Below are 25,825 nucleotides of genomic sequence, written 5' to 3' on the forward strand. Positions count from 1 at the left end.
CCCATATTTGATTGTGTTTTTTCATCAAATGCTATTTTTACAATTGCACGCAAGCAGATGAAGAATTACTAAAAGCAGTGATTCCCACATATCAGAAAGCATCTTGTCCAACTTCCTCTTCAAAGCATTGTGGGCTTTTCCTTTCTACTTCTCTGCCTGCAACAGGGCATCGCCCAAGGCAGGGGGGCTGCCCTGACCCCCTCCTTGTGGTCCTTCCCCCAGCAGGTGAAAACCTTCTTATTCCAGCAACCCTTTAGGAACTGACTGTTTTTAAGGAAAGAGCTGGTGCTGTAATTTTTTAATTGTTGTTGCTATTTGCATTTTTTATATATTTGAATTTTTGTATTGTTTTAATCTTATTAGTGCTTAATTATAGAATCATAGAAGTTTAGAATTGGGGGAGACTCCAAGGGTCTGCTAGTCCACTTTTCTATGTTTCTAGTTTTTAGTCTTTTCTATGCTTTTAGTTTTTCCTATTTTATCCATGTTATTTTGTTCCATATGTAATTGTTACTGAATCTCTGGCTCAATTTGGTGCTGGGCTTGACAAGCAAACTCATTTCCAAAACACGTGGGAGTAGATCTTTGGTTCTTCTCAATCCAGTTCTGAAATTGAGACCTCATGACCCTGAACAGAGAAACATTTTTCTTCCTATCTCCTAACACTAGAACTTGTGAACATCCAATGAAGCTAAAGATTTGAGCCCAAGAGCAACTCTCCCCTCCTGTGGTTTCCAGCAAATGGTATTCAGAAGCGTTGCTGCCTTCAACTCTGATAGCCCTCTCCTCAATGAATCCCTCCAATCCTCTTTTAACGTGATCTAGGTTGGTGGCCAGGTCAGCAGTTCGAATCCCCGCAACAGAGTGAGTTCCCATTGCTCTGTCCCAGCTCCTGCCAACCTAGCAGTTCAAAAGCACACCAGTGCATGTAGATACCGTAAATAGGTACCACTGTGGCAGGAAGCTAAATGGCATTTCTATGTGCTCTGGTTAATCATCCAGGGGTTCTTTATGTTTTACCTTTACCTAGGTATAATAGAGGGACACGGGTGGTGATGTGGTCTAAACCACAGAGCCTAGGACTTGCCGATCAGAAGGTCGGCAGTTTGAATCCCCGCGACGGGGTGAGCTCCTGTTGCTCGGTCCCAGCTCCTGCCAACCTAGCAGTTCGAAAGCACACCAGTGCAAGTAGATAAATAGGTACCGCTCCAGCGGGAAGGTAAACGGCGTTTCGTGCATTGCTTAGTCATGCTACCCACATGACCCGGAAGCTGTATGCCGGTTCCCTTGGCCAATAAAGAGAGATGAGCACCGCAACCCCAGAGTTGACCACGACTGGACCTAATGGTCAGGGGTCCCTTTACCTTTACCTTTAGGTTGGTGGCCATCATTGCCTCCTAAGGGAGCAAATTCTATAGTTCAACTAAGCACTGAGTGAAGAAGTGCTTTCTTTTGTCTGTCCTGACTCTTCCAAAATTCAGGGGTTGTTGTGCTCTAGGCTGACAGTATTCTGTTCTGTTATACTAGGACTCATTACTGGGGCTTTGCACCAATTAGGGTTCCTCCAGAAGCTTTGGATGCACTAGGAAAAGGATTGCCAGAGTTGCAATATCTTGACCCCGGCAATATCTCTCCGCCATCCTGTGGCTGGAAAGAGCCACTGGTTTCTTGCGACCTGTGCAAAGCCTACTACAGGGTGACCCTCTCGCTCAGTCATTCCTGCACCACGCCCGGGACTTCTGGCCAAAATGCCTCATGTGGAAGGCCCATACACTAAGCTGTTCCCAGATCCAGGAGCCAGTGGGACATTTGCAATGGAAAAATGTGTTCTGGCATCTTCCCTCTCCCTTGGTCTCTTGGGTAGCCTTGATCTCAACCCAAGCAGACATGGAGGGTTCTACAAGGATTTTCCCATCGTCATGGAGCCAAGGGCTACATCATCCTTATGTTCTTCCTCTTCCTCCAGGGACACTGGAGGTTGCGCTCGCTTCCGGACACCTCAATACCATTTGGATGCCGTCAAACTGGAGAGGGTTCAAAGGACCAAAAAAGAAGAAGATGATTAAGTGGCTGGGAGGACGGAGTTATGAGAGGAAAAACAAGCGATGCAGAGCTTGGCAGCCTGAGGGGAGAAGGACATTGCTCTAGGATGCTCCAATGGATGCGTTCAAGAATAGCTCTCGCTAGGCCAAGTGGGGGAAATCTCAACAACGTGGGGATAAAAACCAAGCAACGATTCCAAAAGACATGGAAGAAGTCGTCACACATGCGTACTCCGCTTTACCAAATTACAATCTGGGCCCCTTAGGAACGCATCCTCTACGCTGTGATGGACCCAGCCATAAGAACCTAAGAAAAGTGCTGGATCAGGCCAATGGCCCATCTAGTCCAGCCTCCTGTTCTCACAGTGGCCAACCCGATGCCTGTGGAAAGCCAGCAAGCAGGATTCAAGCACAAGAGCCCTCTCCTCTCCTATAGACTCCACCAGCTCATATTCAGAACCATTGCTGCCTCCATCAATAGCCATAAACGGCCCTCTTCTCCCAGGAATTTCAACTAAAGCATCGCTGACAGAGGGCCATCCGACCTCTGCTGAAAAATCTCCAAGGATGGCTTGGAAACAGGATGAGGATACTCTGCATTTAGGAGGGGAGACTCACTTCACCCCTTTGAACTTGACAATCCCATCCCATTCCAGAAGACTTGACGGAGGAGGCCTGCCAAGGTTATCTCCACAGTAGCGGTGGGAAGCGCAGAGGAGGTCAACAGAGTCTGGATTCTCTGCCAAGCTGAGCAAGCAGGAGGGGAGGTGGAATCCCCTCAGAGCTAATTTCAGAGCAGTCACATCATTCCTCCCTCTCCCTTTTCGGTCTCCATTTCAGCAGCTGGAATGGAAGGGCGCAGCTGGAGAAGCCCCCCTTTCGTCCCTGCGGTTTCCTGAGGAGGGGGGGCTCAGCGCTCCTTCAGCACCATCCCTATGGATGGGAAGCCAGGGTGGTTTGTTTTCTCAAAGCTCCCGCCTCTGTCGCAGCCCGTCCTCCGGGAGGGTGTCGTGTTTTGATGGTGTTAAAATAGAAGCATTCAGTAAGTCGTTCCGACCCTCTTAAGTGAATAATGACAGAGGCAGCCTGCCAGCCCTCGTGGGCTTCCTTGCCCGCTGAGGTTTGGAAGGGGCTTTTGAGGCAGAGGCCAAAGTGTTCTCCCTCGTCCAGGCCCTTTGGTGACTTTGACTCATCATGGCGAGGGTGGATTCCGATGACCCGAGTTTCTTTCCCTGTCTGCTGCAAGTCGCTACCTAGCGGGATCCCCAGGCTGCCTGCTGCAGGCACCTGGCAGGCAGCAAAGAGGAATCAGGTGGATGTGGACCCTTCCTACCTGGAGACACCCTCTGCTCCGCCTCACTGGGAACTTCAGGGTCTTGTTTTAGGGGAACCCTCCAGACACCATGTCCAAACAGGCCGAGGAACAGGAAGCGGGGCTGGGCGTTCTCCAAGACTGGGATCTCAGGAAGACCAAGTCTGGATGGAAAGAAAACTCCAGCCATCTTGCAGAGTGACATAAAGCCAAGTATTTTGTGGCCAGTGACTGAACATGCAGGATGAAGGGCAGGGGCTCTACTTTCAGTGACCAGGGTGCTTTCTTCTTTATTTCTGCTTATTTTAAACAATAATAAATGAATGAATCAAGTGTCTTTCATTCCACACATGTCATAAATGTTCCTTTGGGGGCAAAGCAGCTTAGGATTCCCTAAGAATGACATGGGAAGTTTGACTGACTCCTTGTGATTTCAGTGAAACTCACACAGGGGAAGGAAGGACAAGTTGTCGGGCAAAAACTGCAGGCAAATTTGCTCGTTTGCACCATTGCTTGAGAATGTAAGGAGAGCCTGGCTGCAGGATCAGTCCTATAGACTGTGCTCAGCACCCTCTTCTGCCACAGTGGCCAACCATATGCTCCAAGGGGGAGCCCACAAGCAGGATGGGAGGAGAAGAGTAGACTTCTGCTGTTGTTTTCCAGCGACTGGTATTAACAGGGATGGTGCCTCTGATCAGAGCCATTGATTGTCCTATCACAGAATCACAGAACTGAAGTTGGAAGGGACCCAAAGGGTCATCTAGCCCAACCCCCTGAAATGCACGAACATCCTCCATGGACGTTTGTTTTTCTTTTCCACATGGGTCTTCTGAATGCACCGACACTCACTGAAAGCTTAAGCCACCATTTGACTTGAGCCAGGTCTTTCCAAAACCTCAATCACATGAAAGCATTCGCAGGACTTCGAAAGGCCCACTTGACCCTTTACAGGCGGTGGTCAGCAAGAGCTGGTGAATAGATTGAGCTATCCATCCCATAGCCAAAGCCCTGAGAGAGGAAGAATAAGCCCAGGGGAGAGAAAGAACAGTGTTAGTCTAGAACTTTCCTTCCCCTTCATTATCTGAGAAGCCCCAAGGGCAAGCTGAGTTTTGTATCGTGATTTGAATCCTGATGGCCAGAACTAGATAAAATAATAATAATTACTTGCATTTCTGCTTATTGGCATTATTACAGGACTGGGGTTACAGCCTGCTTACAAAAGAATATTGGAAGAACATGTTAAAGCCATTGCAAATTGGTATTAGTACAGGAGAATGCTATGGACATAGTGTATCTTGATTTCAGTAAAGCTTTTGACAAAGTCCCCCAAGATATTCTCATGAGGAAGCTGGTAGAATGCTGGTTGAATTAGGTAACTGTTAGGTGGATTTGTAGCTGGTTGGCTGACCAAACCCAAAGAGTACGTCCACCCCACTTTTTAGCAGCTTTCCACAAATAATGTTTCCAAGCACAATTCAAAGTGTTGGTGCTGACTTTTAAAACCCTAAACAGCCTTGGCCCAGTAGACCTAAAGGAGCGTCTCCACCTCCATCGTTCTGCCCAGACCCTGAGGTCCAGCTCCGAGGGCCTTCTGGCGGTTCCCTCCCTGCGAGAAGTGAGGTTACAGGGAACCAGGCAGAGGGCCTTCTCGGTGGTGGCGCCTGCCCTATGGAACGCCCTTCTATCAGATGTCAAGGAAATAAACAACTACCTAACTTTTAGAAGACATCTGAAGGCAGCCCTTTTTAGGGGAGTTTTTAATGTTTGATGTTTTATCGTGCTTTTAATATTCTGTTGGGAGCTACTCAGAGTGGCTGGGGAAACCCAGCCAGGAGGGTGGGATATAAATAATCAATAATCAATAATCAATTAGTAGTAGTGGTAGTAGTAGTCTACCCAGATGATAGGAAAGTTACCGTGAGTTTTAAACAATTGTTCTTTTAACTTTTGGCCAGTTTTAAATTACTATTGCCAATTTCCCTTCTTGTTTTATCTTTTTTGCAAACCACTTGGGCAGCGCGTGGTTGACAATCAAGCTGCGCGTAAGTTTTATGAAATAAAAAAAAAATCACACACATGCCATTAAAACAGCAAAAGTTATTTTTAAAGCAGCACAATTTCTACCAGGGGACAAGAAAAGACAGACTGTGGAGGAGCAGGTAGCCTCAGTGGAAAGAAGCAGGTTGGCCGCCCAGTTGGTGACCCAACCAGTCTACCATGAGGGCAGGGATAATAAACAGGTCTGCGGTTGCAAAGCAGCTGTTTCCCAATGGGTGGGAAGGAGAGAGAGAGAGAGAGAGAGAGAGAGAGAGAGAGAGAGAGAGAGAGAGAGAGAGAGACATAGATTTGGTGACAACAAGCAAAGGCCTCCATGTGCCAAACCTCAGAGCCTCATTTGCAACAAGTGCCAGGCAGGAAGATCTGCATAGCAATTCATCAGCCTCCTCCTCGCAAGCCAAGTCAAAATGCCTGTGCTATGTCAGCTATGGGTATAAGCAGTGCCGGATTTAAGTATAAGCTAAACAAGCTATCGCTTAGTGTCCCACTCTCTTGGGGGGGCCAAAAAAATTTAAAGAAAAAATATCTGGATGTACATTTCCAAAATATAAGATAAAAAACAGATAAAATAAAACCTACCTACAGCAACAGTGTTTTGTGTTCTGTTGGTTCCTGTGATGTAAGTCATGGGCCCCGCCTGCTATCCTGCTCCCTAAAATATCACTGGTTTGCTCCTTTCTATATATAGGGTGTCTACATTCTGCATGTGCAAATGTCTTTAGGTACCTATTAAAGGTAAAGGGACCCCTGACTGTTAGGTCCAGTCGTGGCCGACTCTGGGGTTGCGGCGCTCATCTCGCTTTATTGGCCGAGGGAGCCGGCGTACAGCTTCCAGGTCATGTGGCCAGTATGACTAAGCCACTTCTGGCAAACCAGAGCAGCGCACGGAAACGCCGTTTACCTTCCTGCCAGAGCAGTACCTATTTATCTACTTGCACTGGTGTGCTTTTGAACTGCTAGGTTGGCAGGAGCAGGGACCGAGCAATGCGAGCTCACCCTATTGCTTGGATTCAAACCACCAACCTTCTGATTGGCAAGCCCTAGGCTCTGTGGTTTAGACCACAGCACCACCCGCGTCCCTTAGGTATCTATTAGGTCCATAAATTACCACATAGCATATATTCAACACAAAAACCAGTGACAATTTGTTGTTGGCAAAGGACAGCTGGACACATAAAGGGCCCCATTACCTTCAGTAGCTGAGGGCCTCATCAAACCTCAATCCGGCCCTGGGTATAAGAACAAAAGAAGATCTCTGCTGGATCAGACCAATGGCCCATCTAGCCCAGCCTACTGTTCTCACACAGGGGCCAACCAGATGCCTGTGCGAAACCTGCAAACAGGATCCGAGCCAAAGAGCAACTCTCCCCTCCTGTGGTTTCCAGGAACTGGGATTCAGAAGCCTTGCCACCTCCGACTGTGGCGTCATGGCAGAGTCATCCTGGCCAGTAGCCATCAATATCCATCGCCTCCATGATTCTATCTATTCCCCTTTTAAAGCCATCCAAGTTTGTGGATATCTCTGCCTCCTGAAGGAGCAAGTTAAATAGTTTAAATATGTGCTATGAAGGACTGTCTTTCGTTGTCATCTCCTCACTCCAATGATCCCTGGGAACTGTAGTTCTTTGCTGGAGGGGACAGCTGTAACTTGACCACCTGGCGCTGTGGGTTAAACCACAGAGCCTAGGATTTGCCAATCAGAAGGTCGGCGGTTCAAATGCCCGTGACGGGGTGAGCTCCCGTTGCTCAGTCCCTGCTCCTGCCCACCTAGCAGTTCAAAAGCATGGCAAAGTGCAAGTAGATAAATAGGTACCGCTCTGGCAGGAAGGTAAACGGTGTTTCCATGCGCTGCTCTGGTTCGCCAGAAGCGGCTTAGTCATGCTGGACACATGATCCGGAAGCTCTCTGCGGACAAACACTGGCTCCCTTGGCCAATAAAGCGAGATGAGTGCCACAACCCCAGAGTCGGCCACGACTGGACCTAACGGTCAGGGGTCCCTTTACCTTTTATGAAGGACTGTCTTTAGTTGTCATCACCTCACTCCAATGATCCCTGGGAACTGTAGTTCTTTGCTGGGGGGGGGCAGCTGTAACTTGACCACCTACTGTGTAGCAGCTGCTATGCCTGCACATTTTATCCACTTCTGCCAAAACAGGGCAAAAAACCCCACAACCTGTAGACTTTTTTTAAAAAATCCCCATAATAATGACTGTTGGAAAACATAGCTTAATTTTTAGCAAAGCTGCTTTAGACCTAAAGCCCCTTCTTGAAGTGACAAATATACAGATACATACATAATTCTACTTTTATGTCACCTTTCCACAGTTCAAACCATGCTCAAGGCAACTTACGACATGAAAAGGAGAAAAGGAATGCATAGCTAGAGCATAACAACAGTGGTCATAAACAATAAATGAAACGTTAAAAAATGCACAACCCAACCAAACAATTTCAACATAAATCGCAACCAGATCTATAAAAAAAATACAGAAAATGAACAGCAACAACACCACGCAACAACAAAAAAAACCCCAAACTATACCCCAGCTCACAAAGCAAAGGTTGTGGCCTGTGCATAACCCTATATATGACCATTATCATATATGCCTGCATAATTTTTTTTAAAGTGTTTAGCACTCACCAAAAGCCTATACAGTGGACGCTCGGGTTGCGAACATGATCCGTGCAGGAAGCGCATTCGAAACCCGCAGCACCACGTCTGTGCACGCGTGGGTTGAGATTTGGCGCTTCTGTGCGTGCACAAGCACCAAAACCTGAAAGTAACCCATTACGGTAGTTCCAGGTTCGGTGTCGTGCGCAACCCAAAATCACGCAACCCGAAGCGTCTGTAACCCGAGGTATGACTATGATAGTTGGAGCTTGCCTTATTTCCAAGGAGTGAGTGTTCCACGTGGCTTTCGTTTAACAACTTTTTCCGTTTTGCAGTTTATATCATTTTAACTGCCCCAAGACAGGTGGCACAAAGTCAGTCCCATATCCATCCCATTCTGTGTGTCAAGCCCACAGCAGGACATTAAAATGTGGGTGAAATTGGTGCGTGTGTTTTTTTCTTCTGGGTGGAATGTTGCCCCCCAGAACTCTCACCTTAGAGCCAGCCTCTTTGAAAGGCAGTGACTACTGAACCGGACGTCTGGTGGCACACACATGCGGGCAAGGAGAGCTGTGCAGAGCTTTCGTTTCCTCTCCCAGGGCTGCCCAGCCAGCCAAGCGCAGAATGTTTTGCCGCCTCACTTGGAAGCACCCAGAGTGTAAATAAACCACAAAGTGCAAAGTAACAAAGACCCAGCCGAGTTTGTTCTTGAGGCTTGGGCTGATCGCACTCTTCCTTCCTTTTCTGTCTGCTCCAGGAACCTCGGCAGACGTCCCCAGGGCTCTGCACCCATTTGGTTCCGCTGTCTGCACCGCAGAACTCGTGGGTCTGCCACCCAGATGGCCTTCCCTCCCCGCAGACAAAACACTCAGCTGTGACGTGGACTCCCAGGACTCTGAGGCCAACCTTTGCTGCCTGCCTAGGAAGGGATGGAAATATTCCAAAGTTTGAAACCCCTGCAGAAACCAGAGGACTCCCCCTTGCTTCTCCTCCTTCAGCTCCTAACCCATCCGAGTTGTCCTTTGTAGGCTTTCTACCTCCATCGATGTTTCCTAAACATTACTTGCAGTCAACTTGCCCAGCACCTATCCTTTCAAGATCAGTGGAAAGCACTTTGCAACTCAGCTCCACCCCCATGCAAGTGGCTTTGGGCCTTCAAGGGAGCTAAGCTCTGTTGCAAATTGGTTCATTTTACTCCGACAAAGGTCCATATAGTTAAAGCTATAGTTTTCCCAGTAGTGATGTATGGAAGTGAGAGCTGAACCATAAAGAAGGCTGATCGCCGAAGAATTGATGCTTTTGAATTATGGTCTGGAGGAGACTCTTGAGAGTCCCATGGACTGCAAGAAGATCAAACCTCTCCATTCTGAAGGAAATCAGCCCTGAGTGCTCACTGGAAGGACAGATCCTGAAGCTGAGGCTCCAAGACTTTGGCCACCTCATGAGAAGAGAAGACTCCCTGGAAAAGACCCTGATGTTGGGAAAGATGGAGGGCACAAGGAGAAGGGGACGACAGAGGACGAGATGGTTCTCGAAGCTGCCAGCATGAGTTTGACCAAACTGCGGGAGGCAGTGGAAGATAGGAGTGCCTGGCATGCTCTGGTCCATGGGGTCACAAAGAGTCGGACACAACTAAACGACTCAACAACAACAACTCCGGCGTGCTGAGTATCAAGCTTCTACTCTGAGGGAGGAAGAAGAAGAAGAAGGAGAAGAAGAAGAAGAAGAGGAGGAGGAGGGGTTTGGATTTGATATCCTTCTCTATCACTCAAAGCGTCTCAAAGCGGCTCACATTCTCCTTTCCCTTCCTCACCCACAACAAACACTCTGTGAGGTGAGTGGGGCTGAGAGACTTCAAAGAAGTGTGACTGGCCCAAGGTCACCCAGCAGCTGCAGGTGGAGGAGTGGGGAATCAAACCTGGTTCACCAGATTACAAGACTACCACTCTTAACCATTATACCACACTGACTCCTCCCTGGTCAACATCTTTGAGAAAGAGCTCCTTGCAGATAATTCTGGGATATATTCTCCAAGGGGATGTCCTTGTGCACCTGTAGTGTTCGTACGGACATAGAAAGACCTCAGTGGTTTGGGACCGAAGTATCTCCAAGAGTGTCTCCCCCAATATCAGCCATCTTGGACCCTGTGCTGAGGCCTTGTTGACCCATGACAGAGCCTTCTCAGTGGTGGTTCTCTGCTTGTGGAATTGCTCTCACCAGTGAGGTGCACCATCTTGGCTGTGAGTCCTGGAAGACCTGCTCCCTGCCTTGCAGGCCTTTTCCCACCTGGTCCTGGTGGGCGGAGCCCTGACTGACTCCAGCTACAAAACCTGAGGCTGCTGAATGGAGTCTTGGGCAGGGTTACTGTTTAGTGGGGTTGGTTGGAGAGGTGGGGTTGCTTTTTTGCTGTTTTTGACTTTTTGTATCTTTATTTTTAGATCTTATGATTTATGTGGAAATTGTTCAATTTGGTTGTGTACTTTTATTTAGTGCTTGTGATTACTATTGTAATTATGCAAACCACATTGCATTGTGCCTTGAGCATGGTTTTAATTAAGGGAAGGTGGCATGCATATAAAATTATGGTGATGATATACCTGCTTCCATCATCACATGCCCTCCAATGTTTCTCCAATGAAAATAGGGAAATAATAATAATAATAATAATAATAATAATAATAATAATAATAATTCCTCGCAGTGATAGAGGCAGTGGGAGATTTTACTTTCTTGGGCTCCTTGATCACTGCAGATGGTGACAGCAGTCACAAAATTAAAAGACGCCTGCTTCTTGGGAGAAAAGCAGTGACAAACCTAGACAGCATCTTAAAAAGCAGAGACATCACCTTGCCAACAAAGGTCCGTATAGTTAAAGCTCTGGTTTTCCCAGTAGTGATGTATGGAAGTGCAAGCTGGACCATAAAGAAGGCTGAACCCTGATTCGAACCCTGCTCTCCCAGATGCTAGTCCAACACTCTAACCATTATGCCACATTGGGTCTCCACCTCCTCATTCGTGTGAGATCCCTGAGGCACCCGGCAGGTGAAACTTGCTTACAACACGAGGCACAGAGGTGGCGTAACAGAGGATGTACCTGTGCCCTGGTGCAGCGGGGGGTTGGGGGGTGGAGCACAATGTTCCAAGACTCCTGGGTTTTAGTCAATGGCAGAAACCAATTACTCAATGCGTGAGTGAGTGGGCGATGAGTGTAATTGGAGCGTAATTGTTCCCATTGAGCATAATTGGAGTTAGTCATTGGAAGATACTGCGTTCCTGCTCCGTGCCCAAAAATGCTGCTTCCGTACGTCCCATGAATGTAGTTGTTTCCAGCAGAAAAGGTTACTAAGGACAATAAAGCTCCTGAATTTAATTTTGGATGCACAAATATACAACAGAAGATTGGCTTTGCTAAATCCTAGTTGTAAAAGCAAGGCAAGGTCCCGCGGGCGACTTAAAACCTAATGCATTTGTTATGGCGTGTGCTGGCCTGTGTTACAACCTACAAATATTTTGGGTTTTCCCAAAGAAAAAGCAGGCCAAATAAATGCAAACATTTATGTGAAGAACTCAGGAGGCCCACATTCATCTACCCCATCAACTTATCACTTCTATATTATCCCTATATAATGCTGACATTTTGACATTTAGCACCTGGAAGTAAAGAACAAACTTACCGCTCTGATCCAGAGCTCGCCGTCTTCTCCAGTGAGCACAGAGAGCATTTATAAGGCATTTGCAGGCAATTAATGGATAATAATGATAATAAATCACACCCAATATTGTATTCATTTCTATGCAAGAATTCCTAGCAGCTAAGATAAAAAAATAGCACTTAAAACCCATTGGACTTGTGGAAAGCCATCCAGAGAAATAGAACAGCAAATAACAAAAGCAGTCAATGAAAAGCAGGGAGGGTTACTCCCCATAACAGATGCAAACCCCACCCCCCGCAAATAACAACAGCAACAACAACCCCTCAACCTCCTCAAAGGTGTGCCAAATCTTAGCTAGGTTAAGGATGGACTCAGGGAGGATTCTCTGGAGATAGCATTTCACAAATTTGGCACCACCACTAAAAAGGCCCTGCCTTACTAGTTCCCTGTCATAATTAGTTGAGACTCCTGCACTGCAGTGGGTTGGACTAGATGACCCTCGGGGTCCTTTCCAACTCTACAATTCTATGATCCTATGATCTTATGTTTCTATGAATTTTAGGTCAGGCAGATGGGGCACAGAGCAGGATCTTTGATGCTGAACATACAGGAAAAGGTGGCAGTCCAATAATATGGGATTAACCTGCTTCTGCATCCAAATGAAGCCTAAGTCAATCTAACTCTGCGTATTTTCATTCCTGATGACCTTTCCCCCTCCTGTGGCCATGTTACTCTTTCCCAGTCTTCCTCAACCTGCTGCCTTCCAGATGATTGTGCAGAGAACAAAAGCCCCTGGGCCTATTTGTCTGCAATTTGGCAAGTTTCTTAGCATGGGGCTTCTACCCAGTGTCTGCAATTTCCTGGTAAATTGCCTGCAAAACACATGGGGAGATTAAGTTAACCCCTACCTTTTTTTTTACCCACCCTAAAACTATAATTGTTACCCTTGCCATACACTAGCCTTCTGAAATTTGGCAGGATCCGTTCTCTCAGATTCATGCCACTCCCCCTGCCCTCCCCAAAGTCATAGAAGTTCCTTTTCTTCTCTTTTTAAGCAGAATTTAAAGGTGCCAAGCGCACAAGTTCCTGGACCTATTTGCTTGAAATTTGGCAGGCTTTATCCACTCTGAAGGTCTGGTGTGCCTGCAAATTTCATCCACTTCTGTCAAAGGGGACAACCGGGTGGAGCTGAGGGGTATTTCCCTATAAGGGAAAGTGGAGTTTGCTTGTGCAGGGATGGGTAGCCAAAGGCTGATTGCTCCCATTGCTTTGGATAGAACAACTGCAGCCACATGCCTAGGAATTAGACCTGATTTTCCTGGCCTCTTGATACTGAACATTCAGTGCGCCTCTGCAGAGGCTGCATTGGCCCCTTCTGGAACCAGGATGATGTGGGGACAGTGGCAAAGCTGCATGCTCCGGTACTGGGGGCAGAGAGCAGGCGGGGGCATGGCTGGCGCTCATCCCAGGTGCGTGGTACACCGCCCACAGTTGGCACGCGTTCTGGGGGCGTGACGTGCCAACTGTGGGGGCGCGGTGTGCGACATGGAGGGGTGCATGGTGCGTGTCGGGGGGGCCGCCGCTATGGCACCCTACCGGAATAGTGGTGCCAGGGGTGGTCCGCTCCCTCCGCACCCCGGTTCCTCCGCCAGTGTGTGGGGAAGGTGGCTTAGTCAGTAAAGTGCAATGTCCACATCCCAGGTTGGTTACATGACATTTCAGCATGAGTGCAGCCAGCAATGCAGGCTAAAAACCCTCTCTCCTGGAGTGCTCCTTTTAAAATCTGATTTAATAGAATCATCCAGTCGGACGGGACCCTGAGGATCATCTAGTCCAACCCCCTGCCAGGCAGGAATACGCATCTGTCCCATATGAGGATCGAACCTGTAGCCTTGGCATTATCTGCACCAGGCTCTAACCAACTGATTTGATTTATTGTATTTCATTCAAACGAATCCCAGAGCGGCTTACAAACAATAAATAACTGTAACACGATAAATTGTAAGAGAGCATCACAAACACAGCATGTAGAAAAATTAGCAAAGCATCAATAAAGCAATTACAGTCTGCAAAACACTATGAACAAAACAGCAGCTAAAAAGCAAGCCAAACATCACCATTACAGTGAAAGTCATATTATATTGTTGAAAAATCAATAATTTACAATCCATTAATAATTATTATAATAATAATTTATAATCCGTAAAACAGCACCAACAACATTAACAGAAAAGCAACTTTTTAAAAACGAGCTAAGCACTGCAATGTTCAGCCATGCAGCTGGTATGAGGCATTCTGGCACAGTATGAGAGACCGCAAACACCAGCTCACTTGAGGGCATAAATCAGTGGTGCAGATTAGAAGGGATGTGTGTTTTTGGACACTGAGAAGAGAAGGCTGGCTCTTGGACCTCACTTTGCAAAACTCAAGCCACTCTGCAAAGCCACAATGAGCCCAAATGCCTGTAAAAATTACCTGTTGCCCCTAAAGAGGAGGCAGTGTGCATTAATCTCAAGAGCAGCATCGCTCTCCCCCAAATCCTCAGAAATGAAAGGGACCTCGCAGTGACTTCATCATGTAAGCAGCACAGTGGGAAAATGGCAGTCTTTGTCTACACCTAAATATCCAAAAGACGGCAGCCAGTTTTGGTTCAAAGCTGCTTGTCATAAGTGGGTGTAATCATGTGCGTTGGTGAGCCGCAAATTAAATCCAGAGCACCAAAACAGAAAACTTGCTCCCTCATCCAGCACCGTTTCATTTCAGGGGTCTCTCCAGAGGCTGGGCTTTACCTCCATCAAGGCTTTTCTCTTTTTTTTCCGGGTGGGGAGGTGCATTAAAGACAGAAACGTTCCAGGAGTTCAGCAAAAGTTAAAACAAACCTGCGTAATGTGAAACTCAGGGCTGGAGCAGAGTGGAAAGTCTGCTTCCCCGCCTGCCTGCCTGCCCTGCCCCCACCAGATGGAAGCAAGCCCCCACCCCAAGACCATCCTGTAAAGCAGCGAGCTTCTGTTGGAGCGAGGCTGGCTACACCAGCCCTCTCCAGGGGCCTGCTATGGCTTTCCAATAAAGCTGTAAATTAGAGACAAAATAAATAAAATTTGGGGCGAGGAGGATGAAAATGGTGGGGGTGGGAAGCAGAGGCCAGAAGGAAGTGACCTTCCCTTTGGTTAAGTAGGTGTGAGGTGGGTCTTAGCAAGGAGCTGCGGGAGAGGCCCCTGGATTTGGGGAGCTCCTGGGGGCAGGAGGAAGCCCATCTCAAAGCGCTGGCCCCTTCGACCTCAGCCCTGGCAAATCGTATCCAAGAAAGGCAGTCCTTTGCTCCAAGAAAGAAGAGTGAACCTTCGAGGCAAAGGAGACCTGTTTCTGCTGAAGGGGCAGGCCTGCAGGGCCAGGGCATGCTCAGATTTTCCACTTCATTCATGCCTCCCGAGTTTTCTTTGACTTCAGCAAGGTTTGCAGTGAGTTCCCAAAGCAGAGCCTTCAGAAGCCATCGATGGAGAGTTGGAGATGCGCGTCACAAGCAAGCCATTGACCAAACACGTTATTTCTGATACTATGGGCAGAATAAGCCCTCTCTTCTTGAGAACCATCATCTTCAGCACGGCTTTCCCTCTCCCAAAAGACGCGAGCAGAGGACTATCCGTGGCTATCAGCCATGACAGCTAGGCTCTGCCTCTATGGTCAGGGACAGCAATACTTCCGAATGCCACTTCAGGGCCGGCCAACCCATGAGACAGGCTGACACAGCTGCCTCAGGCGACAGAACCCCATGAGGTGGTGCCCCACCTACACTGATGCCTCCATCGCTGGTGGAGAAGCAGCAGTGGCTTCTGGCAAGATCTTGTCAAAATCTCGTGCAATCTCGTGCGCTCCATGAGAGCTTGAGAAATGTTGGCAAGATCTTGCCAAACCCCACTATCCCCACTGCTTCACAGGTGCTACCACACATCCCAGGTAAGGGAGGTGGGGAGGGGGCAGTTGGCTGCAGGGAAGCTGGGGGGAAGAACCTCCCCATTCTGCCTCAGATGCCCAAACATCTGGGAAATCCCAGAGAGTGGTATTGCTCTCAAATCCTACTTGTAGGGTTCCCATTACGACATCTGGTTGGCCCCTGTGAAAGCAGGTTGCTGGACTAGATGGGCCACTGGCCTGATCCTGCAAGCTCTTCTGATCTTATATAATAGGTGCTAGAAAGGACTTCCCTACTTGCAGAAGAGGGATGCATGCAGTTTTTGAAGGTGGAGCTCTGCTTGAGATTCCATAGTGTTACCAGGTTTAGACTTCACTTAAGCCTTTGTCAGAAGTTAGGGCTGGTGAATCGGCCAAATCCAGCTCTCCCACTTTAGCATATTCATTTGCAATTATTATTTCTGAGTCATGGAAATTCATATTTTCCTAATGCGCACCTTGCTGTATGCAATTTTGCCTTAGGTACACATTTTGAGGAAGGAAATTTTCCCTGTTACATTATGCATTTTTATGTAATATTTTCACTAACATGCTAAGTGTTTGCATATTTGCACACATTGCACTAAGTATTTGCATATTTGCACGCATTGCTTGGCTGCAGAACGGCACTGCAAAATTCAGAGACGTGTGAATTTTGTAGGATGAGTTATGTTTCAGTTCACATGTTGTTTGGGGAAATGTGGATGGGGTAGGTTCTCTTTTAAATGCAAACTGAATTGCGTTTCTCCAAGGGTTACCCAGCCTCGCCTACTTATTTCTCCCAGATGAGAAATGTTTCCCTCCCGCTCACCTGAGAACTCCCCATCTTCCCATCTCCCTCTTTCCAGTGCTTGTTCTCTCTCAGTTTCCTCCCTCCCTCTTGCACCCCTCATTCTCTCCTGTGGCCAGGCTGACTTTCTGCTTTCCTAACAGAAGCAGGATAGCTCCCTTTGCTATAGAACTGGCTGCCCCATGTCTCCAGTATGATGTCTTAGGACAGCTGTGGCCTATCAGATGTTACGGGCATGTACTCCTGGTCTTTAGAAACCCCATCAAGGAGCTTGGGCTTCATGGGGGCGGCCTCAGTTGCACTGTATGTAACAGGGCTTTTCTGTGCATGGAAGATGAGAAGCAGGGTGGGAGGATTAAATCTCTCTCCCCCCTACCATCTTCCACAAACCAAATGATTTGGGACTCATTTTGGGACCCTGAACTGGCTTCTGGGTGGAGCCTTTCAGCCCAGAGAAATGTACATTATCAGCAGCCAATTCAGCAGTGCTGAAGACAGTTTGTGGATATGCCTTTGCATTCTCCTGGGTTTTCATGGGTCGTTATGGACCAGCCTCTGAAGAGACTCTGTATATGACCCAAAGGTGGCCAGACTTGAACACAGAAACTTCAAAAGGGCAGTGGCTGTGTGGTTAAGTTACAAAGGCATCACTTGTGAATTGAACCAGCGCAATGGATTTTCATCCCACCCGTGTGTGTGTGTGTGTGTGTGTGTGTGTGAATATCTACTGCTAATATGGTAATTATCACTGTCTGGACTTGTCTGCATTTCATTACCTTCCAACATCACTGTTTACAGTTCCCATTCCCTACCTTCCATATATTTTTTGCAACCTGGCAAAACACTTAATGCATCTGATGAGGTTGGACTGCAACCCACAGATACATTTGTGAGTCTTTAAGGTGCCGCAAGACGACACAAGCACACTTCCTACCCCTCTGGGGATTTATTTCTGCTGTTTGTTCTTGTATCAGCCCATTCACTTCAGCTTTTGTGGCTCTATTTAGCAGTCTTGAATTTTACTGGCTTTTATTATGTATCAATTTTTTTTAAAAAAAGTATAGCCAAATGTGGAAGCAGAGCCACCATGACTAGTAGCCATCGGTAGCCCTCTCCTCCTCCATAAATCAGTCTAATTGTCTTTTAAAGCCATCCAAGTTACTACTCATCGTTGCTTCTTGTGGGTGGGAGTTCCACAGTTTAACTCTGCTCTGCGTAAAGAAGGACTTTCCCTCCTCTGCCCCGAATCTTCCAGAATTCAGCTACATTGGGCACCCACGAGCTTCTAGCGTTGTGAGAGAGGAAGAACAACTGATTCAAGTTTGAAACAAAGGACAATAGTAAGGTCTGGAGATTCAACATTTTTTTATTATTATGGAAGTCTATAAAATAGCCACATTGATATTTTTTTCCCCTTATAAGATCACGAAATACACAACATCCATTTATTCAACACGTCACAGGGGCGGGTTTGCTGGGACGCCCCCAGTGAAATCGATGGGAGCCCCCACTCCAAGCAAAGCAGCAGGGCTCCCGGTTCTTTCAGCCGAGCGTTTGCAAGAGAAATGGAGATTCCAGGTAGACCAAGCTCAATATTATATACACATGAAGAAACCACATGACACAGAGCACATCTTCACACGGCACCGTGAAATACCCCTACCCAACAGGTGCTTATTTCTTTCAATATTAAGAAACGACAGACACAATATGAGCAATGGCAAGGGGGGAGTATCTCCTGCACATCCCTTAGGGAAAGGGCACTCCAACCATTCAGGGCCATGAGGGTGGCACAGGAGAAGCCCGCCCCCCGCAACTCCTTCCATATTGGGCCACATGCAAATAAAACCATATTAATTGCTTTCTTTTCCCTTGCAGACAAGTTTTTTCTTTGTTGTTGTTTTACAATAAAGAAGGAGGCAGAGCAGGGGTGAGATATTCCATACTTTACTAAATAACAAATATTTTCTTTCTTAAAAAAAACGAAACAGGCGAACTTTTTTTTTATACTAAATATCTATTTTGAATTATAACAAAAATAGTACTTATAATAATAATAACAATAACAATAATAAGTTTATAAACTCAGACCAAAAAACAAAAACACCACGCCACCTTTGTGTATAAAATAATATAGCAAATTGGAACTGTGCCAGCAAATTAAAAAAAGACACACAAGACAAGACACATATTCTGAGACTCAAAAGTGCTTCATCCTGCAAACTGCAGTAACAATTTTAATATCTTTTCTTTTCTTTAGTCAAGTTATATTAGTTAGGAATGGTAAATCGAACAGGAGCTATCCTTGCCTAGATACAACGCACACGTATGCATATATATATAAAGTTTATAAATGTATGCCTCTTATATTTCTCCCCTCCCCCCCTCCATTACTGGTCCATCTTCTGGTGGGCTGCTCAACTTGCAGTGAGCATGTATTTTCCTCTGCTTCCCATCAGAGCATATATTTTCATGCTCCACTTTCCTCGCCATGCCTGGGTCGACCGACTGCCCCATCGTTGGCCCACGCACCATTTGAAGAGTGCTGTCCCAGCACCCTCTGCAAAGGATTGTGGGATGTGCCCCTCAAAAGGGCAAGCGGCTTCACTGCCCCCCCTGCTCCCCAACACTGTTCCTGCTGCCAGCCCAGCAACCAACCTCACAAGTTGCCCATCCGACACAAACCTCAGCACTTTTATATATCTGTGGATGGCATAGATCTGCTGTATTGCGGGAGGGAACAGGTTGGGAGACCTTAGGGAGGGGGGAAGGGAAGCCAGAGCTCATCTTGTTAACGGAAACAAAAGGCAAAGGTGGATTTATCTTTAGAATCACAGGACGGTTGGAAGGGACCCTGGGGGGTCATCTGTTCCAACCCCTTGCAAGGCAGGAAGAAGAAGAAGAAGAGTTTGGATTTGATATCCCACTTTATCACTACCCTGAGGAGTCTCAAAGCAGCTAACATTCTCCTTTCCCTACCTCCCCCACAACAAACACTCTGTGAGGTGAGTGGGGCTGAGAGACTTCAGAGAAGTGTGACTGGCCCAAGGTCACCCAGCAGCTGCATGTGGAGGAGCAGGGAAGCGAACCCGGTTCACCAGATTACGAGTCCACCGCTCTGAACCACTACACCACACTGGAATCTCAGCTAAAGCAGGGTTTACAATCCTATTCCATGCATCTTAAGACTTATGCCTTGCCAGGAGTGAAAAAGAGGATGGAAGCTGAGCAGACCAGCCTTGTGCCCCCAAAATGCTTTGCCCCAAACTTCTGAAGGGCAGCGACGGCTCAAGTCAGGCCCTGAGCATGCAGTGGTTAATTTTTGGGTGGGGAAAGTGCCAGGGCTCAAGCCCGTCAAGGAAGTTATTTATTTGCTTATTTTTTTCATTTTTTTCTTACATTTATATACCACTTTTTCCTCCATGGAGTTCCAGGGAGCCTGCATGGTTTGCCCCCTCCCACCATTTCCCCCCCAAAACAACCCTCTGAGGTGGGTTAGTCCAACCCCCTAGATGGCAGCTAATGATTTGGCATTTGAATTGGCTTTGATAAAAGAATAATATTCCTTGCTTGCTTGCTTGCTTCCTGCAATCCACAAATCCCAGGGGCTTTGAGAGTTTCCCTGCAAACTGGGCATGGCCTGAACTCCCTTGGCTGGCCACAGCTAACCAGGGAGGGCTGCTCAAAAGTATTTCAGCTACACAGAAAGCGCCTCCAGAATTTACCCTGTTTCTCCAAGGTTTGGAACTTTGCTTTCAGACATGACTGGTTCTGAACTCCCGCAACTGATGAGGACGTTATGGGGCCTGAGAGCCTGCAACATGTCAGAGCAACAATAATATAATTATTTTTTTCAAAAGCAACAACAACCACCTGATGGTAAACATGGCTAACAATGTGGGCAACCATTGTTCTGAATTCAAAAGATGGCCCCAGAAATGTGGCTACTTGATTGGAAACCCATTTCCTTAAATAGATAGGGATGGGGGCTTTCCCCATGGCAGGGTGTGTGAGAGTATGTGGGTTCTCTCTCTTGCAAAGTAACGACAGTTTGGCTTAAGGGCGCAAGAGCACATTAAATGCTCAACTGTGCCTAAGGGAAGTCTATGCAATGATCACCATGGCTTTGGGTTGAATGGTGGATGGCAGGATAGGACCAGCAGAGGATTTCAACAGGGGCGGCAGAGCTTCAGCTCCAGAAAACCATATTTTGCTCCTGAACCCCATTCTCAACATTTGTCACTGACCCTCGTTATCATAGTTAGGAGGTAGCCACAGGCTTTGAAATTTGGCTGGTGATCAGAGAGTTTTGGTGACACAGAGAAGCTTCATCTCATGAGAGTCCACAGGTCAGTTCTTCAATATTACACTTCCACAGCAGTGATGTTAAAACAGGTGTCTTAAAATCAGCCGGAAGAACAGGCCAAGGAGTCTCAAATGCATGGACTCCAAAGTCCCCCCACGCTCTGCTGAAGATGGGCTCCTAACTCATGCCTAAACCTCTGGATAATTTTAAAAAAACCATGTTCTTCCTCAGCCGTTTTTCTGACAACTTCCCCATGCGTGTCTTCAACACACAAGGAGCTGAGCATCAATGTGGTGTATAGCAGTTCCAACGCCAGGCCCTGTTTAAGCAGACATCCTGGTACCTCCTGGAGCCATGGGATGCAGCAAAGCCGTCGCTATGGCAACGCAAAAATGTATTCCTCCCACCAACACACAATACTGACTTTAGCCAGACCCCACAGAGGGGGTCCTCTTGGCCACTCTCTCTAAAGAAAGCAAAAACAAAAAAGATATTCCCCGCAGGTCACTGACCAGTTTAACACTGATGCTTCGAAGGTCAGGATCTGCCAGAGGTCACTCGCTACCCCGACCCCGGTCAGGTAAGGCTTCTGACAGAAGGGCAGGACACCCAGACCTCCGGGGGCCAGCAAAGAGCAGGGGGTCCTGAACCCCAAGAAAGAGCAGCAGACAGCAGCAGCAGGAGCAGCGAGGAACCTCTCCTTGCAACAGAAAAGCTTCTGTTTCAGATTATATTTATATATTTATATATATTTATATATATGTGCATATATTAACATTTACGTACTGTTTATAGCCAAGACAATCCCCTTCTGCTTAGTGTTAAAACAAAACAAAACAAAACAAAACAGAATCCATCCAGGTGGTCTCCGCAACCTGTTCCCCGCCTGCCCACCCCTCGCGCTAAGGCGCCACCGTCGTTTCGGCATATTCGTCAGAGAAGGCTTTGTCCAAGAGGTGTCAGGCGGCAGGTCTCCATCGTCCATGGCAAGCTGGGCTTTTCCCTTTCCATTCCTCCATTCTGGGGCCCCTCAACTTCCCCAACCAAGAGAAAGAAAACCGAGGGTCCGGTTTACACAGTGGCGCCCAGCATGGCTTCTGTCTCTGTCAAGATTTCGTTCTGGTTCGAGTCGAGTCCGAAAAACTTGACCTTGAGCCCGTCCACCGGGTGGACGACGGGCACCAGCGTGATGCGGGGGAAAGTTCTGGTGGCCAGCTCAAAGCGGCTGGTGCTGGCCAGCTCGATGGCCAGAGCCTTGAGGAACAGCTTGGCCAGGTGCTTGCCCAGACAGGTCCTTACGCCTCCGCCAAAAGGAAGGTAGTGGAACCTGCCGTCTTTGTCTTCCGTGCGGCCCTGGGCAAAGCGGTCGGGGTCAAACACGTCCACATCCTTGAAGACGGGAGCCGTGTCGTGAGTGTCCCGGATGCTGTACATGACGCTCCAGCCTTTGGGGATTTGGAACCCCTGAGGAGGAAGAGGAGGAGGAGGAGAAGGAAGAAGAGAAGGTAAATTAGGTTTGAATCTGTTTTCAGTTTACTGCATATTAATAATAATATTATTATAATTACAATAATTACTTTATACCACGCCCATCTGGCTGGGTTTCCCCACAACAAAATATTAAACAGAATAAAACATCAAACATTAAAATCTCCCCTAAACAGGGCTGCCTTCAGATGTCTTCTAAAAGTCAGATAGTTTTTTATTTCCTTGACATCTGATGGAATGGCATTCCACAGGGGGCACCACCACCGATAAGGCCCTCTGCCTGGTTCTTTTGAATGTTTTAGCATTTGTTCTTTTCCCCCTGATACATTTTTTAAGTTTTGCAAATAAAGGGTACAAATAAACTAAATATTTATTTATTTATTTATTTATTTATTTATTTATTTATTTATTTATTTATTTATTTATTTATACCCCACCCATCTGTCTGGGCTTCCCCAGCCACTCTGGACAGCTTCCAACAAAATATCAAAATACAATGATGAGATAAGAGACTTATTAACAGACTGGTTACAGTCTCACAAATTAAATGACATATTTAGGATAGACCAGTTGCCCTTTATGAGAAACCTGCAAGCTCCAGCAATGGACATTCAGAAGCATCGCTGCCTCTGACAACGGCGGCAGAGTGCGGCCATCGTGGGTGGGAGCCAGATCACTTTATAAAGGTAAAGGGACTCCTGACCATTAGGTCCAGGATCCCTTTAAGCTGCTATGCATTTGGTGAATTTCCATTTCAGTAGCGTGTCTCCTGGGGAAACTTTTATGGAAAAGGGAAGCAACTCAATGCAGGCACAATATGCAGGCGTCCTGCTCTATACAGAACTGAACCCCACGCCACGTGCAGCAGATCTCCTGCCAGGCCCCCTTCCTCACGCAGCGATCCAGAGATGGCAGGTCTCCGTACTCACGTCCAGCTCGAAGGTCTGTAGCACCGTCCGGTACCCTCCAGAGATGGGGGTGAAGAGCCGCAGGACCTCCTTGATGACGCAGTCCAGGTAGAGGAGGCTGCTGATGGTGTCCAGCTGGAGGGAGCCCTCACAGAGGCACCCGTTGTGGAGGATGCCTTTGCTCCTCAGCTCCTCCCGGAGCTTCTCCAGCACCCTGGGGTGCTTCAGGAGCTGCATGATCAGGGAGGTGCTGGCGCTGGCCGTAGTGGCGTAGGCGGCAAAGATCAGCTCGAGGGTGCCGTCCTGAAAGGCAAAGAGAGACGTGTGTTATGAGTGAGAGAGAGAGAACCAGCACAGTGTGGTCAGACCCATGGAGTCACGGGTTCAAATCCCATTCTGGCACCCCTGCATTATAGGAATGCTTTTGGACCAGGGAAGCAGCTTGCTTACCCTCTGGGGGACTGGGGGGATTTTCATTCCCCTTATCAAAGTTTGCCTTACCCACTGGACCCCTTTAGCCTGTGAAACTGGCACTCTTGCACGCCCCACATAATACCCGACCCACATTTGGGAAGCACTCAGTCTTGCAGTGTGGCAGCACCTAAACCTGGAACTCCCTGCCTATTGAGAACAAGCAGGCAATTTATGTACAGTGAACACTCAGGTTACGAACGTGATCCGTGCAGGAAGCACGTTCGCAACCCGCAGCGTTCGCAACCTACAGCGCCATGTCTGTGCACGCGCAGGTCATGATTTGGCGCTTCTGCGCATGTGCAAGCACCGAAACCCGGAAGTAACCCTTTCCACTACTTCTGGGTTTGGCACGGTGCTCAAACCCAAAATCACGCAACCCGAAGGGTCTGTAACCCAAGGTATGACTGTACTCTTTTTGCTGCCTGCTTAGACAAGGCTCCACAGACATGTAAAATGTGAATGTGTGTTTTTAGTTGAATGTTTCAATGAGTTGTCTTTACTGATTTTGTTCTCTTTGTAAACTGCTTTAAGGTGGGTTTCTTTCTTTCTTTCTTTCTTTCTTTTTAAAAAAATTAATGAATCCTTTTAATTTCCCTTAAAGTTCCAACAGATTTTACACATTTTGATTGATTGATTGATTGATTGATGACTGAATTTATTACTTGCCCTCCCTCCCAAAGGAACCCGGAGCAGGAAACACATCAGAAACAAAACAATATGATAAAAACAGCCAGAAACAATCACCTAAATAAAAACAATTAAAAGCACTTGAGCCGTTGTGGCTGATGCTGTTCAGCAGAGCAGCCATGAGACCACCAGCATCAAAAGCCCCTGAACTGAGTAGGGCTGAGATGAGCTCTACCCCACCCACCCACTCAGGACCTGTGACCCCCAACCTCCCCAGCCTCCCTGGAGGTGAGAAGCAGCAATGGCAGTGACAGACAGCAGGGCATATCAAGAGCTGACTGATGTGCAAAGCCAGACAAGATGCAGGACTTCCTCTCCTAAAGAAACCATTTCTCACGGTGGTAGTATAGGAGAGGGAAGCCCAGCCTGCTGCCTCCAGGTTCTTCAGATGAGAGCATGGCTGGTGTTGACTGGAGGCTGCTGTGACTTAGCATTCAAATGACCTAGAGGTCCCCAGTCTGGAGAAGGTTGGCCAAGTTGCTATGGGAAGGCAGAGGACCCTCGTACCTACGGGACCGCCTCTCCCGGTCTGCCCCACGGAGGACCTTAAGGTCCATAAACAGTAACACCCTAGAGGTCCCGGGCCCTAAGGAAGTCAGATTAGCCTCAACCAGAGCCAGGGCCTTTTTACTGCTGGCTCTGGCCTGGTGGAACGCTCTGTCTCATGAGACCAGGGCCCTGCGGGATCTGATTTCTTTCCGCAGGGCCTGTAAGACAGAGTTATTCCGCCTGGCCTTTGGCTCAGAATCAACTTGATCCTCTTCCCCTCTTTCCTTTTTCCTTTCTCCTTCTGTGATGGAACTCCTACTTGGGGACTTCCCTGGCTTTTTTCTGGCCCACATAGGACCAGTCTGGATAGTTGGCCTTGGTGAAGACTTGATGTTTTCATCCCCCAAAAAGTTTTTGGTTTGAGTTCCTACTGAAATGAGGCTGCATTTTAATGTTGTATTTTAATCTTGTTTTTAAGTTGTATTTCAATCAATTGTTTTTATATTTGGTGTTCGCAGCCCTGAGCCCGGTCTTGGCTGGGGAGGGCAGGGTATGAATAAAATTTATTATTATTATTATTAGAGCAACATAGGCAGCTGCTTTATGCTGAGTCAGACTATTGCATCCCATCTACCTCAATATTGTCTACACTGACCGGCCGCAGCTCTCCAGGGTTCAAGGCAAGGTTCTCTCCCAACCTACCTAGAGTTACTTTTGAGGACTGAACCTGCATGCAGAGGAGATGCTCTGCCACTGAACTACAGCCCTTCCCCCCAGACCATGTTGTATTATTGCAGGAGAAGTCGTGTTTATCCTGTGCAAGAGCCAAGGGCTTCTTGCGGCCACCTCGGCTGCCTCTTCCCGGCCACCCAGTCTCCACCTACCTTCAGTTCCTGCATGGTGAGCTCCTTGCCGTGTTCCTTGCCGCTTTCGATCAGGAGGTCCAGGGCGTCGGAGTAGTCCTTGCCCTGCGTGTTCTGCAGCTTTTCCCGGATAGCTTTCTCTAAGCTCTTCTGCAACAGCTCTCGAGCACGGATTCCCTGGAGGAAAAAGGAGGA

At 47.6% G+C, this 25,825-nt stretch overlaps 1 protein-coding gene and 1 long non-coding RNA gene across 2 annotated transcripts in view; one reads left to right on the plus strand and one right to left on the minus strand.

Annotated features, from left to right (window-relative positions):
* LOC128420616 (uncharacterized) overlaps positions 1–25,825 on the plus strand; it is a 393,346-nt gene that overhangs the window by 6,371 nt on the left and 361,150 nt on the right. The window lies entirely within an intron of this gene.
* Positions 20,400–25,825, minus strand: part of LOC128420599 (cytochrome P450 26B1) — a 29,769-nt gene continuing 24,343 nt past the window's right edge. Inside the window, exons 4-6 of the mRNA XM_053402263.1 lie at positions 25,652–25,807; positions 23,139–23,420; positions 20,400–22,185 (exon numbers count right to left, since the gene is read on the minus strand). Of these exons, the coding sequence (XP_053258238.1) occupies positions 21,793–22,185; positions 23,139–23,420; positions 25,652–25,807 (831 nt within the window). The 3' untranslated portion in view covers positions 20,400–21,792. The remainder of the gene's footprint in view (positions 22,186–23,138; positions 23,421–25,651; positions 25,808–25,825) is intronic.

This window comes from Podarcis raffonei, chromosome 9 (assembly GCF_027172205.1).
Source record: "Podarcis raffonei isolate rPodRaf1 chromosome 9, rPodRaf1.pri, whole genome shotgun sequence".
Classification (NCBI taxonomy): Eukaryota; Metazoa; Chordata; class Lepidosauria; order Squamata; family Lacertidae; genus Podarcis; species Podarcis raffonei.